Here is a 15,911-nt window from a genome sequence, read left to right as displayed (position 1 = left end):
GACTTAGAAAAAGCATGTGCTCAAGAGAAAGTGATACAAATATAGAAAGAAGACAGAAATAGAACAGGGGCCTCTTTCAAGGTCTTAGAGAGGTACAGCTACAGGGAAGGAACTCTAAGAGGAGTCCAACTAAACAATAAAGGTCTAATCGCACACTTAATTTCAATTTCTAATTTATATGTTACTTTCACATTGATTTTCACGGTTCATTAGGATGGATCAATTATTAACTTCGGTAATGTAGCTTATTAAATTGACATGACTTCTACGTTCTCACGTGACTTTTTCATTAGTCATCTGACTTATAAATACCATGGAATTGATCTTTCAGCTTGTGTTAGATTAGAAGTCCGGTCATGGTAGGTCATGCAGAAACTTTCAGTTTTGCTTTCTTTGTTTTTTTTTCGATCAACAACCAGGCTAAGAAATTTGCCTTGGGACTGGCTTTTTTAAGTCTTCATATATACGTATAGATACATACATATACATATACATATATAAATACATATACATAAACACACACATACACACACATATATATATATAAAGAGTGAGAGAGATGGACTTGGCTACACTCGAGTGGATCACCACTTAGATTCAGTCAGGTTTAGATCAGACGATAGGTGCCTTACCAAGCCGTTGGATGTGATCTACTATCCCTCAACTGCTTACACAATAAAAATTAAGTGATTTGGAGACCCCCTAGCCTAGGCATCAAGTGGTCAAAAAAAAAAAACATGCATTGTTCGTGTTTAGACTGTCCAAATTTTTCACCACTTGATGCAAATGCTAGAGGTCTCCAACTAACATGATTTTTTGTGGAAGCAATTTAGAAATAGTAGACCACATCCAACGGCTCGGATCATCGATGTGGGATCCCCATCATCTGATCTAGACCTGATCAGATCTAAGTAGAGATCTACTCGAGTATAGCCAAGTCTATAACACTGCTGATAGACATGTTGATTCAAGAGTATGCATGAGATGTTTCTATTTTTCTTTTAATTTTTTATTTGTGGGCAAACACACTCCCATTCTTAGTTGATTTACCTTTTATCTTTTTTATCCTTAGAGATAAAGAGCAAGAGGGGGAGAATGAATACATACTCCTAAAAATAGCATTTGGCTCTTCGCCCGAGGCCATATCTAGGTGTTTTGATAACTTTAATCTTAGTAATGCTCGTAGCATACTACATACTTTCAAATTTTACCATATCTAAAATGTGTAGATCGATAACCAACTATTGTAGACCTTCTTGATGGCTTTAAACAAGATCCTAGTATAAAAATACTAAAATATTGCGGTGTTACAACTTTTAAAAATTATCATTCTAAAATAAATAGGTTGTTAACTAGTTCATCTCGAGATCTCCCATGTAATGGCTTTCAACATATAAGCATTTTAGGTGTCTTGCATTCCCTTCATTAGTCTCTTTAGCATTTGTATCTCGACACATCTATCAAATGTCTTTTTAATATAATATGCAAAAACAGATTGGACTGACAAATTATTCAGCATCTATCCTTTTCCTCTTTGTATGGGATTGATATCCAATCCCACTCGCTGGATAAGATTTAAGATAAAGTCTAGAGGTCTGATCTTAGCTTCAACTCAAAATGAAATAAATGTTTGGGTGTTTCTTACTGTAGTTTTAGTGGTTTCAGTAAAAAAATAGTGATTAGTTTCTCAAATAAATAAAAAAACAAAGTCAAAAATAATGAAAACTCTTTAGAAAAATATGCATCTGAAAGAAGCATTACAGCCAAATTGCCTATGAGCCAAAAAGATGGTAGGATTGGCATTCGCTAATGGCAACTATGGGCTGCTTATCTTTGTATGATGGCATATACAAACCCTTATCATTGTGTGACCACATATGTGAACACTCTTATGTAGGCCCATGTGAAACAGTTGGGTTACACATTGGTTTCAAGCACAGTGAAATATACTAAAATGTCAATATTTCGATTATGCTATAGTTATTGCGATTAAAAATTAAGTACTAAGTAATATAAACTAATTGCCAAACATTATTATGAGGAATACTACTATTATTTATAAAAATATGCAATCATTATACATAATATAAAAGGGCATCCCAAAGTATGAAGCTCCCTCCACTGATGGATTTAAGGAGGGTCAAATATATGCAGCCTCCCAGCATGCGGTGAGGCAATTTCTGTGGATCAAACCCATAACATCTAGGTCACCATGGAGCAATCTTACCATTGCTTCAAGGCCTACCTTCTATTACTGCACTTAATAAATTTTATTTATTTAAAATACTTAAAAATACTAATCACATGCAGCCGCATATGCAACCTGCAAAACATGTGGTATGCGGTCCCTTGACCAGCCAGATACCGCAACCACCTTTTCAAACATTTAGTCTTTTACATCAAAAAAATGAAGCCATGATTTGCACAGAAAATTACTAAAAGTCCATGTCATTAGTATTCATCTTCCACCTAATAGGATTCTAATCTTTCTTTACAAAAAGAAATCTAAAAACAAAAATTTATTGTGGGAATTAATCATCTTTAATCGATTAAACAGTTTGTACAACAATCATATGTATCAAATTTTTTATTTCAACCTTCCCAATTTTCAAAATGTTTTCCTTAGAAAAAGGAGAGTTAGCCATAAGAATAAACATCTTTATTTCTTACAATGTATTTGTTCCCCAAATGCTTTTTAAAATTTAAAAGACAACCATTTCTGATTTGGCTCAGTTGACATCAATCCAAAATGACCCAAATCAATAAGTCATGCTGGAAGTCAAGTTTAATTTTTTGCCATGATTATTCTATTATAGCCATTATTTAATTAAGGTCATCCAATATACAAATAGCTAGAAATCACAAAATTTATGCAAAAAATCATGCAGATATGGAAGCTAAAAACATTTCAAACTATTTCTTGTATCTTTCTCCTAATGCATCTTCCAGAATTTTTGCAATAGATTCGAATCAGTTTCAAGAACAACTTCGTATAAGTTCCTTTGCAATCATATTAAGGCCCTCCCATTTCTAAAGAATCCTTATAAGATCCAAGGTATAGCATATAGAGAATTGGATAGCATTTCAGGTAACATGTTCCTCTAGGTTCTCCCCTATAGCTGGTACGACTACCTAAATGTATTTTCATCTGACTGAGATAGTTCTGATTGGAGAATCAGATAATCTAAACGCTGAATTAACATAGAAGAAAGTTGGGGGGAAAAAGGGACTAAGAAAAAGACAGGAGGAAACATTTCTGGCATGTCTAATTATATTACATACAGGTTGCTTCCATATAATGCATAGTTGTTAAAATCATTCAGGTTTTGCAAGATTTTTTGTTTGAAAAATCTTTTTTATAAGATATCGATACTACATAAATAGCAATAAAAGAAAAAAAAACTCAGACTGACTATAAATAAACATAAAATCTCCAAGAAAAAGGGAAAAACCTTTGGACATGCTGGTTCCTCAAGCAAGTCCCTTTCTGATTCAGGTAACTGAATAAAACTCTCAAATTTGGTGACTGCCTCAGTGAGACTGTTTGAATCTTTTATAAGATATTTATGCAAAGATTGCCACACCGCTACATGTGCAAAGGAGTTATTGTTGACAGTTATCGATCTTAAGTCAGTTATTTGACCTGGCTTCAGATCTGGATAAGCAGAATAGAGATACGACGTTATCAAGTACTCCAAGACAGCATCTCCGAGAAACTCCAACTTCTGGTTAGAAAGCAGAAAGGCACAACAAGAACTATCATTGTGAGTTTGCCATGTTTGCAGCCTTTTTAAAATAAATTACCCAGAAAAATTACACATTAATTTTCATATGACAACATCGAATATGTTTCTCACTAGAAATACTAACCTGGTAGCATCCTCCCGAGTGCTTATTATAAGAAGGATGGACAAATGCTTGCATAAGAAGGCCCTTGTACTGAAATGTATGACCTAACAATTGCTCAAGCTTAGCAACATTTGTATCATCAATGAGCGACATATTGCTCTTGCTTAGTTCACAAGCTCTATAAACATATGAAACTTCAAAATCGACTTGAATCCCGATCCACCGAAGAAATGCAATTGCAGCTTTAAATCCACTCTCAACAAGAAATGCTCCAACAAGAGCTTCCACAACATCTGCAATGGTTTTCCTGTGCAGCCAATGATGGGATTTGGTGCATTTCACATTAGTGGCTTCTGCTCCATCTGTCTTAGTATTAGTTCCCCGTTGATGTATTGTTGATTCTGTGTCCACATTACACACAACTGTACATGGACGGCCTGGTGCAAAGAACTGAGCTGGATCAAACAATTCATCACGTATGTACACCTGAAAATAAAAAAAGGACAAGTTTCAAGATACGGATAGAAATCCAACTTTTGGCAAATCTTGATGCAGCATAGCATCCTTATATGAAAACCTAAAGGTTGCTTTTTCAAAATTATAGATTTCATAACACCAGCATCTAAGATCTGCAATAATCTAAAACTACACACTGTACAAGAAAGAATGCCTATAGCATGCTTTTAAAGAAGGTAAAATGCAAGTATGTAAACCTAACAGCAAGAAATACCTCATAAATATTGACAACAATGCATAAGAATTAAAAAATAATGACATAAAATTACCCAATCAGTAACAAAAACTTCACTAAAATGATATCCTAAAATACATGGGTGCGAGTTCAGAACAAAAAAAAAGTAGAGCATAAAGAAACCTACGGGGCCTTCAGTACCATGTGTGGCGTAACAATAACTTTCACGTAATCATAAAGCATAACAATAACTTTCAACAACTTTACCATGTGTGGCGGAACAGGGCAATACGACCAGCACCACACCATTCTGATGTGAAACTAGCACCAATATGGTTGCCAAGATGCCCAAACCCTGTGTACCAGTATGCACCAGCAGTACTCGTCGATATTGGTCCGTATTGGCACACAGATGGTACTATACCAACCGTACTAGTGCATGCCAACAGTTTTCATATTTTTGAAGCTGTTAGTTTCAATACATACCGTCAATATCAGTATCGTACTATTCTAATGGAAAAATGATGCAGGGTTCAATGCTAGTATTTAAAACCATGTCTAGAATAGTCTGAATTCTTTTAATAAGGTGACCCAGAGGTACATTTAGATATTCAGAAATGTCTGATTTTGTTAATTCTCCAATGAGATTAAGAAATGATTCAGTAGTCAAGATATGCTAAATAACATTTTTGCATAAAGAAATGATTCATTAATTATTTTATGATGCTTGTTTATAGTTGTAAATTCTCTATTATACATGCAAATCAAATGAGATCAAGCAGAGCAAAAAAAACCTGGTAGTTACCTCTAACTACCAAGTCTCTTTGTATGAAAATAAAAACTGCAAACACAGCATTTTGAAGTAAAGAGTAAAAAATATTCATAAATTTTCTAGAATAAAATGGCTCACAAATCCCCACATCTTTTATCCAGTTCTTCTGACATTAATAACAGTTAGTTGGATTTGTATAGTCAAGCATATAGGGAAAAGGTTTATTCCATTTGGTTCCATTATTTTATTCCTTCCAATAAATAATCTACATCACACTGATTTCTTATCCGTCTTCTTAATGCATACCCTAGCTGCAAGCTCTCTTTAAGTTTTGGTTGGAGAAAATGTGTAATTAACATGGATTAAGGAAACTTCTCAATTGTCATTTAGAGTTTATTTTCCTGCTACAAAACTAAAGGAGTATATAATGATGTTGACCTATTCTAGATCCCCAATCATCATCATTAATCATCATCATTTGAAGAACTGGATAGGTTATTAGGTTTTATCCCAGTTCATAGTCTTATGTGTATCCATTTTTTTTTAAACTGGAGATGCACAATTTTACATTTATGTCATTGTTTATATCATTCAACAGATAATATTAGTTACAATCTGCACTTTTAGGTCTATAGGTCCAATAACAAAGTTTCAGATGAAGCTGTTATTTGTACTTCAGGTAGGTTTCATAACATTAAAAGTTCCAGTTTAAGTTGTTAATGTGTGCTAGTAGGAATTACCAAACCATACCACATGATATGGAACATATTGAGGCATTGCTGCACCATACACAACCTATTTATCATTAACAAAATGTATCGACGTAATATTAGTCAACAACAAACCACAATATAGCATATCAATCAATAGGCTGTGATGTAGATCATCATATTGATATAAGTGATTTTGATGGGCCTAACGTTTGGAAATGGTAAGTTTGTTAACTCTGTGAGTACCATCTCCATTAAGAATATACCCTATGCATTTCCATAAAAAAGTACCTTTTTAATATTTAACAATATTGCTAGTGTTTGACAGGTTTATATAGAATCATGCTTGTATATCAGAAGCTTATACTTGTCATCTACTCATCAAACTAAAGCTATTGAAACTAATCCATATATATGAAAGAAAACAAAAAGGTTTACCACGCTTGTCAAGTGTCATCACCATATAGCAACATATGTAAATCATGTTGTGCTCTAACTGATAAAGGCACGATATGTGATTCTTTGGAGCTTGGTTTCCAATAATATTTATCAGAACCACAATGTAAAAGAGAATTCAAAGCATATTATGTGTTTGTGAGGACTACAAGCATATTTGAATCATTATCAAATTATCATTATAAGCCAGGGCAGAAGAGGATTAACTTAGTGCAGTTTGGAAGTAATATGGGATTATACTTTAAGACTTTAAAATGAAAAAAAAGCATGACAAAATTCTGATGAGCTCAAAAAGGAAGGGAGGAATAGTACAGCAGTTATAGACATTATTAAGATGTCACTATAATCCTTTCAGAACCTTCACTTCCATTCTAGATGATGACATTGGAAAACAAAAGCGAAAGCAGCTGTGCATTACTATAGCAAAAAAAATTTGAGCATATATATTATTTAGAGAAGATACTGACTTTACAGGATATGAATGAAAATTATGAAATATTCTATAGGAAGTAACTATACCTGTAAATTTTTTCTAATTGCTAGATCATAAAGATTCAAATTGTTCACAATACTAGAACGCCTCCTGGTCAATTGGCCTTCATCTAGGCCTTCATATGAAAGAAAACTGTGACGACCCACTACATACTTTAAGAAAGCATCGCCAAGAACTTCAAATCTCTCGAGAGAAAGGCGCTCCAAGCATTTCTCTGTAGTGAGCGCTTCAAGAATCTAAAAAAGTTTGTCGGGTTCAGAAAATGAGGCTTTGAAGTGCATACAACCAAAAACATTATAAAAGACTAAAATAATTTACTCATCAAATTAAAAATATACAAAGTAGTAGTGCAAAACCAATATTAACAAATGGAAAAGAAGGCTTTACACAGTCAGCTCGAACTTCAGAGGCTTCTGGGAAAGATGCTAGAAACACCTCCTTCAACTCAATAGCCACCAGTAAGTTTTCCAGACGATGCATCAAAGAAGGCAATAAAGACAAAGAACTGCCAATATCTTTTGAAAAACGAACTATTTTTAATGAACATAGTTCTGCAGGTAACTCCACAAAGTGCTCCACCATCTCACGGGCCTCTGCTTTTGCAAACAAAAGAAAATGTAGGCATTTATATGAAACCATTAGAAAAGGGGGGGTGGGGGTGGGAATCACAAATCGAGTAATAAGAAGACTAGAAGTAAGCATAGACTGGATAGGCCTCAATCACAACCAATTCACAATTTCCATGTATGAAACTTTTATATGCAGTCAAAAAAGTTGATTTAGAAATATATTCTTACAGGAATCACTAGGACTGGTTCAACACCCATGCCAGGCAAAGACCCAGTTGACGACTGAAATAAGTAGCAAAATTGTAATTGCCGATAGCCTAAAACCAAAAGATAAATTTGTTGGATGTACCTAACTGTTACCATTGAGCACAAAAGCTACGCTCATCAACCATGATCAATATGCATATAAAGTATAAACAATTACGTGTTCAGTTAAATCATAAATCAGATAACTGTATCTACAGGTCAAAATTGTTTGATTTTAACTACTCGATGCACAGATTACAGACCATATAAGCTGAAAAGCATTTGATTTTTGGACTATTAGGCATTTTAGTTTTTGCAAATTACAACCACTAAGATCCAATAGACTCACCTTTCATGCTTAGTGCCACAATATTTGTATACAAGATACATGATATAATGGCAGCCCTAGCACCCCTCAAACTAATAGCAAACTGCAGATAAGTTTCGCACGTTGGTGTGTTTTTGATAAGGATACCGAGCTAATGAAACAATCCCTACAAACCATGGTCGGCGGAACCATCCCGAACCGCCTGGTTTAGAGCATACCAAGTTGTATTGGCGGCGAACTAGAACGGTTCCCGCGACCAAAACAAAAAACCGGCGACGAAAGGGGAGAAGGAGAAGGAGAAGAGAGGAAAAGAGAGAAAGCAGGGGAGCGATGGAGAGGAGAAAAAGGAAGAGAGAGGGAGGGTCGTGGAGGGCCGTGGAGCCGCGCGGAGGGGCTGAGGAGGGGATCCGCCTCCAATTTTCCTGTTTCGAAGACAGGGATCTCGGAGGGAGCCTCAGAGGGGCTTGCCGACTTCACTTAAAAATTTCGAAAATTACAAGAGGCCCCCTCTAGAACCCCTATTTCGAATGAAACAGAAAATCCAAAGGCGGAGCCCCTCCTCCGCCCCTTCCACACAGCTCCTCGGCCTTCCGCCACCCTCCTCTCTCCCCCTTCTCTCTCTCTTATCCTCTCTCCCGTTCTCCCTCTACGGGCTTGACACAGAACGGCATGGGAACGTATCGACACGTGCCATCGTGCAACCGGTCCAGGACCCGATTCCAGCACAACAATCCCTGCTACAAACAAATATTGATGTTGCCAGAATTGAACAAGTACGAAGTATAAAAGCAATCTCTAAAGAATAGTTCCATACAACAAATGGTACACTTTCAGTCAAGATGGCAGTTGTACTATGTGTTGGTACAAGGGTGTACCGAGCCTCAACATTGTTATGGTACCATTCCAAAGTCAATATGGTACACCTGAATCGGCCAAGGGCACCCATATCATAGATGCTATACAGGTGTCAAAGCTGAGAGCACCAAAAATATTTCAAAGGAAGTATTTATCATACTTTATCAATAGAATCCATAATTTAACAGTTTCAGGAGTAGTTGAAGCTAAATATTGAGAAGCACTCAACATATGGAAGAAAATATGATGGGATGGTACTTTCTATGCAAACTGCAGAAACAAAAGGCTACAAATAAAATGAAACTAGTAAATAATAATGAACAACATGCCTCAAGGTGATTGTTACCTGTACTCTCTTGTAATCGATTATGGAGTAAGTTACGCAACGAAAAGAGTTGTTTGGCCTTCAAAAATGGTTGTTCTAAGTACGATAGCCTAATACGAAACCTGATATTAACAGCCATAGCAGTATTAGACAATATTCAGACTACTCTAATGCTACAAGAATAGTAGAAACATTAGAAGCGAATTTAAAAAAAGAAAAAAGAAAAAAAGGATTTACAATAGTGAGCAATTTAAACAATATAAAAGATACAAAGAATCTCATAATCCAATGACCCAAGGACACCATCATAAACATTAGCCTGTACGGCAAAAACACCACAGTTTCTCTCTTTATGCATTAAATGCGCCTGTTAGGTGGTCTATCCATTGTATCTATGAGCAACAATAACATCCAAGCTTATTCCCTCAAGACAACATCAGCTATGGAGGATAACACCAAATCAGATCACTTACACAAAGGATTTAAAATACACTAAAAGTAACATTTGTCATCCCATCAACTTTAAAAATACCCCGATTTACATAACTAGCATGTAAACAAAACTACCCAAAAAACAAATGAAAACATAATATACATATACATAGAAAAAGAAAAAGAATTCACAATCAAACATTACACAAAAACACAATACACCACCCTTATCGAACTTCCATACTTTCTAGGAAGGCTTATATATCTTTAAGACTAAGATTTCAACAAACCAAGACATACAAGAAACAAAAAATCATAGCTACTTAATGTTTGGGTCTCAAAATGTTCCTCCAAATTTATTTCCATTGAATGGAACATCAAAAAGAGGCTGCCTCTTTCTCTTTTTATGTGTGTGTATGATATGCACACAAATATATATATATATATATATATATATATATATATATGACTCTTAGTCTCTTACATTTATATTTGTCTCAAAGCTGAATGGAACTGCTTATATATTCTTTCATATTCTCCTTCATCAAGAATTTCCAACTTAATAGAAATTTTTGAGGATTCCCCAACAAGGTAGATTTCGCAACCAACCTGTTGGCATTTCTAGTTTCATGGCAGGCACCTATTTTTTAAGAATTATCCTGTGATTACTTGTGAATTGTGATAGTTTTGAAATAATGGATGGTAGCACATGTTTTCCTAGAAAGTGCAGTCAAGCTAATCTGTTTTACAATTAAGCAGTCCAATAGATCAATATGACGTGTAGCTCCTACATAAGAATTATCGAAAAGAAGGCCACTTAATTGGCTTAACACTTGTTCAATTTGATTTAGAGAATATCCATCCAGGTGCATATGCCAATCCATTCAGCTAAAACAACTCGCCCGCAATCCAAGAGAAGCTCATCCTGAAGTAATAGCACAAATTGATTTATCCGCTTGATGGTCTTGACAGCAAAATAGTTTAGAAGTTTCATCTTATTGACATCTTCATAACCAGAGATGTCTTAGAGAACCAAATCATTGGTGTAAACATGAGATGGATTGATTGCAGAATTATCATTCCTTTATGTTTTGCATCTCCCATAATCAAGACAGCCTTTATGTTTCCAACATTTTTGCATTCGTGCAGTTTTTTATCTTGCACAACCATGACCTGAATCATGAATACCTAAGGATTCCTCTCCTTCTCTATGCAACAGACACTTGATCAGCTAGGATAATAAACTCTACCCATTTCGCAAGTACAAATTGTTGGCAATTTGTGACTGTACTACAAAATTTACTATTATTGTAAAAAAATAGTGAAAATTAACTATAGTTAAAAGGGTCAATCTGAAATCTGATGCCAATATAATGCAGAAAATGGAGGTATGTTACTTTCTCTCCCAAAAAAGAAAAAAGGAAAACGTGCAGCACCAACAATGTACGATTAGTCTTAAGTTTTCATTCACTATTGTATCGAAATTGAAATTCACAATTAGTCTTTCCTATATTAAGTTTCACAATGAAAGACCAGTAGAAGCAAGCAAGATCCTTAGACAAAATAAGCATAATACATTCTAATCCTATTCCAGACCTTGATATGTTAACTAAACTAACCCGCTTTAGTAAGTACAAGATCTATGAAACATTCTGGCCACAGGGTTACCCCAAAATACATGCATAATAGGTTTTGAGAAAGACTTGTTGTAATTTGCTGCTATCTAAAATCTAGTGTACAAATGGAACCAATAAATTAGCTATAAATATAAACTTATTTCATATTCTCATTACATTCCCAAGTATATTTTAACCTTGAACGTACCATGAAAATAAACACACGAGCACCAATGCACAAAAACACATGTTTCATCTATTAGATAATCAGAAAGTAGCAAGTTCCATACACAATATGAATCTAGTAATTGTTGTGGCCAAGGTCTGCTGAATCGCCCAGTTCAAACAGTACCGAGCCGACCCAGTGCAAAACCGGACCGGTTCACCATTTCAATTTGGTTCCGGCTCCTACGGGCCAGAATTGGTCTTTTTCGGACCAGAACAGGCCGGTTCGATGCAATGAGGTTCTGAAAACATTTAGGCTAAACGGAAGGCTTTGTTGTTGATATATAATTAAATTTTAGATAATAGATTAAACAAACCAAAGGTAAAAGAATAGACATGAAAAAGAGAGAATAGAAGGAAGGAGATGAGAAGGGCCAAAACTGGCATAAAGAAATCCTTTCATCCTCTGAAAACATGTATAATTATTTTTTGATCCAACCCTAGTAGATCTTCATATAAACTTCATGACTTCTTCTAAAAGTAAACTACGATTCTAAAAATTAAGTAACAGGATCTACACCATACACAATTTCTTTCTTGAAAATGCAAATTTCATAAACTCACATAACTTTATATAGAAAGCAAGGTTTGAAATACTGAGCAGTTTAGACTTTAGAGTGTACCTCTTAATACATGCCATAGCAAAGCTTTCTTGGTACAAGGAGGTTCCTTTTGGCATATGGAGGCTCACTCTAAACAAAAACTATCTGAACCACCTCCGAACCACCAGAACAAATGGCGGATGAATCAAGAGTGGTTTTCCTTGAACTGACTTCGGACCGCTCTCAAACCAAGCAATACACCTCGCTAATGCTCAAGAAGTGGATTAAAAGGTAATCCTCTCTTGTTTTCCACCATTTTAAGGCGGAAAGAAGAGGAATAACCGAATAAGGGACAAGCTGCTACAAGGGCTTTCACACAGAATCGACCAATCTACAACTATTTTGGCAACAGTCATGCACAAATTCTACCAAAGTTTGATCAACAATCAAAATAATTGGAGTGTGCTCTGGTTCCACTCAGCCAAGGCCAAAAATTGTCATAAATTTTAAATTAATTATCTATTTTAGTTAATTAAGAAATATGTTAAATTGCTACACCAAAAAAAAGAGTATAAACATAATGTTAAAACTAAAATCACTAAAAAAAGAGAGCTTAAATTGCTACACCAAAAAATAAAGCAAATGACTAAAAACTTTGGAAAAATTTAAAATTGGTTTAAAAAAATATGGACAAGTAAGCTAATGCCAAGTATGTGATTATTGATGATCACAGTGCTCATTTGAATGATTGTGGGTAGAAGTAGCTATTATTGTTAGATGATGTTATAAATATATTCTTTCCATTCTTTACTTGCATTTTAATTGCTAATTTTAACATATATATCTTTTAAATGTATCTCAGATTGCAGACTATGCGACATTATATGATATGTATGCATGTTACTGACTTCAACACAACAAAAAACCATGACAAGGGCATTGAACTCAATACTCCTATATTATTTCCTGCAAAATCATAATATTTAGACAAGAAAACATAAATAGAGAGAACAAAAACCAAAACTAGAGTCTTGAGGCTGCAAAAGACCACATCAAGGGTGTTTGGAGTGTTTCCATGCATACTCATCGATCCCTTTTGTTGGTATAATCCTTGGTATGGTGAGTGCCCATTCTTGGTCGTTAGTCGTTACAGTATCTCCAATACTTAACATTTCAAACATTGATAGAGAGACGCTTAAATAGCAAACCAGCAAATCCTAGTGACTTTATGGCCTATCAATGGACCAAACCAAAATCGATCTAAAGTACGATTCTTGCACGCCAAACCTACTTAAAATAGGACTCTTACCTACTTTTATAATTACATAAAAACAAGTTCAGAAAATATGAACAACCCAGAGTCAACTAATTTCTATTTACCAACACATGATATGATCGAATTAATAAAACTACGAAAGTTTGTAATCTTTTCTAAATATACGTACATTTTTTTATATTGTCAACAATCTTTTAGGGTTAGTGTGTGTGAAATACCTGAGCATAAATTAATGGTTATCTTGCTTTTCCCCTTTCATATACATAATTTCAAGTTCTTGAGTTTGATATTATGACCCTTTGATTAGGTTTTTGCATTATCCAACATTCCCATAGATAAAAATGTCTTGTACCTCAACTATATTACTAATACAATTCTCTACCTCCTCTCCCAAAATAGAACCATCTAATTACCAAGATAGCTAAGTTCCTAAACGCAAAAAGCACAGTGGGTCTTTGAATAAAATCACGCATGCATCTAAATTTGTACATCCAAATCTACATGACTGCATATATAGGAAGCATGGTACTCATATACCTGTTCTCGTAGTATTCTGCATGGCTCATAGTTTTTGTACCCCCATGTTGGCTGCTGGCATTTGTTTCATGAAGAATGTCATCAACAAAGAAAAACAGATTGTTGTGGGGAGTGCAAACTAAGCTGTTCAAGACATCACATTTGTTGATTGGACCATTAAGTAGCTCTAAAGTATTATTCATGGGACAGGGACCCTTCTCACACAAATTTGTTATAGGGCCAAAGACCGGTGATGACAAGCAACAACTAATAGTTGTCCAATCAACAGTCATGTTTTCCCCATATCTTTGTTGCTTGACTGGAAGCAAGAGATAAAAGATTGATGAGCTATGTTGAGATGCATCATACGTTCCCAAAGGAACAAAGTCAGAAAAGAAGTCTGACCGGTCAAGGATGACCTTGAGGAACATTTCCTGGAAATTTTCTGCTAGCTTTATCTGCAAAAATTCTTTAATAATGTTAGACAAGATCTACATGTGAAGCAGGATGCATAATAGAATGAGATTGTTGACTAAGTCTAAAGATTTTTCACCTCCTCTTTGTTGAATGTTAACATCCCTAAAGGTTTAAACCCTGTCTTAACAATTCTACCATGAGCAAGATGCAAATCAACTTCCAATGATTCAGCTTCTTTAGGGAGAGGAGCTTTAACAAAAAGACCAAACATCCGATATTGTCTATCCTCCGGGATAGGAACAAATCTAATATAATAAGAAAACAGATTTATGTCATTATCAAGATTATTCCACGATATTTTAAGAGCAGCAGGAACTAGCATCTCATGAAGTTCTTCTCTTAGATTATCATCTGGAGAACACAAGAAAAATAAATAAATAAATAACTGATGTATTGAACACCTGTATAGTACTAAAATCTTGACAACTAAGTGAAACAAACAAGTGAACCTTCACTACTGACACACTCGGAATGATGCATTGTTGATTCTTTCTTCTTATCATCACCTAGACCTGGCAAAAGATAATCAGTTAAAGCACCTCGTTCATGAAGCTCCTTACATGCTTGAAGGCATGCGTTTCTCTTAGCTTCATCCTTCGAAGGATAGGGCAAACTTTCAACCTGACGAATAGGAGCATTTGGTGGAAGAATTATTCTGCAAATAGTCCCATTTATGTCATCTATGTAGAAGAACTCTGGTGCAGGAGTGAAATATCTACAGCAGAAACATAAATTTTATAAGTCACACTGAGAGGGATGCATGGACATGGAATTTACGTTCACAAGGTAATGAAGCCACAAAAAAAAAAAGACTGAGCAGCTACATACATATCACGAGGTAGCTTGGCACAATAATGATGAAGAAGGGAAACGCTGCAGGCAGTACTGATGGAGGCACCAGTGCTGCTAACTTTATATCTACCATCCTCCAAATAATCAAAGGTCTCACCAGATGTCCTGCAACCAATTTCTTTATTCATAATATCCTCCCCAGACATAAAATCATCCAGTAGTTTCTCTTCATGCTGGTTTCCTCTGAGAACAGAAATAATGGATTGAAGATGATCTGGTCAATACTTTCATTTTAAAACAAAAAACGTATAGAAATTCAAGTTCTCGAGCATTCAGACAACTTTTACATAAAGAGAGCACCTCTCCACCAGAAATACATATTCAGATGTTATCATCCGAGCGCGTCCTCTGGACTGTATGAAGCTGGCTACAGTTTCCGGCAGATCAAACCGCACTACAAGGCAGCAGGTTTGAATATCAAGTCCTTCTTCAGCTACATTAGTAGCAACTAGGAGATTCACCTGGCACATCAACAAAATGAAATAAGAAATCCTTCCAAGCAGATCAGGAAGGCATTCTTGTACAATCAAGCACACTCAGTGTTATTCACTTATTTGTGGAGTTCGATTATAGGTTCCCTCTGCTTGTTTTTTATATTGCATTTATTAAATTGACTACACACACAACACCTGAGAGGTCTTTGTTAAGCCTCAACATATTTTTCTGAATCACTGGCCAAAA

At 35.2% G+C, this 15,911-nt stretch overlaps 1 protein-coding gene across 1 annotated transcript in view; it reads right to left on the bottom strand.

Moving 5' to 3' along the window:
• Positions 1–15,911, bottom strand: part of LOC103696391 (endoribonuclease Dicer homolog 4) — a 78,331-nt gene that overhangs the window by 8,533 nt on the left and 53,887 nt on the right. The window contains 10 exon segments of the mRNA XM_039119128.1: positions 3,453–3,725; positions 3,871–4,335; positions 6,998–7,207; positions 7,359–7,564; positions 9,316–9,416; positions 13,923–14,359; positions 14,455–14,729; positions 14,828–15,093; positions 15,207–15,413; positions 15,531–15,691. Coding sequence (XP_038975056.1) covers positions 3,453–3,725; positions 3,871–4,335; positions 6,998–7,207; positions 7,359–7,564; positions 9,316–9,416; positions 13,923–14,359; positions 14,455–14,729; positions 14,828–15,093; positions 15,207–15,413; positions 15,531–15,691 — 2,601 coding nt within the window.

This window comes from Phoenix dactylifera, unplaced genomic scaffold, assembly GCF_009389715.1.
Source record: "Phoenix dactylifera cultivar Barhee BC4 unplaced genomic scaffold, palm_55x_up_171113_PBpolish2nd_filt_p 000490F, whole genome shotgun sequence".
NCBI lineage: Eukaryota > Viridiplantae > Streptophyta > Magnoliopsida > Arecales > Arecaceae > Phoenix > Phoenix dactylifera.
The sequence above is the reverse complement of the archived record's forward strand: the minus strand, read 5'-3'. Positions and strand labels throughout refer to the sequence as shown.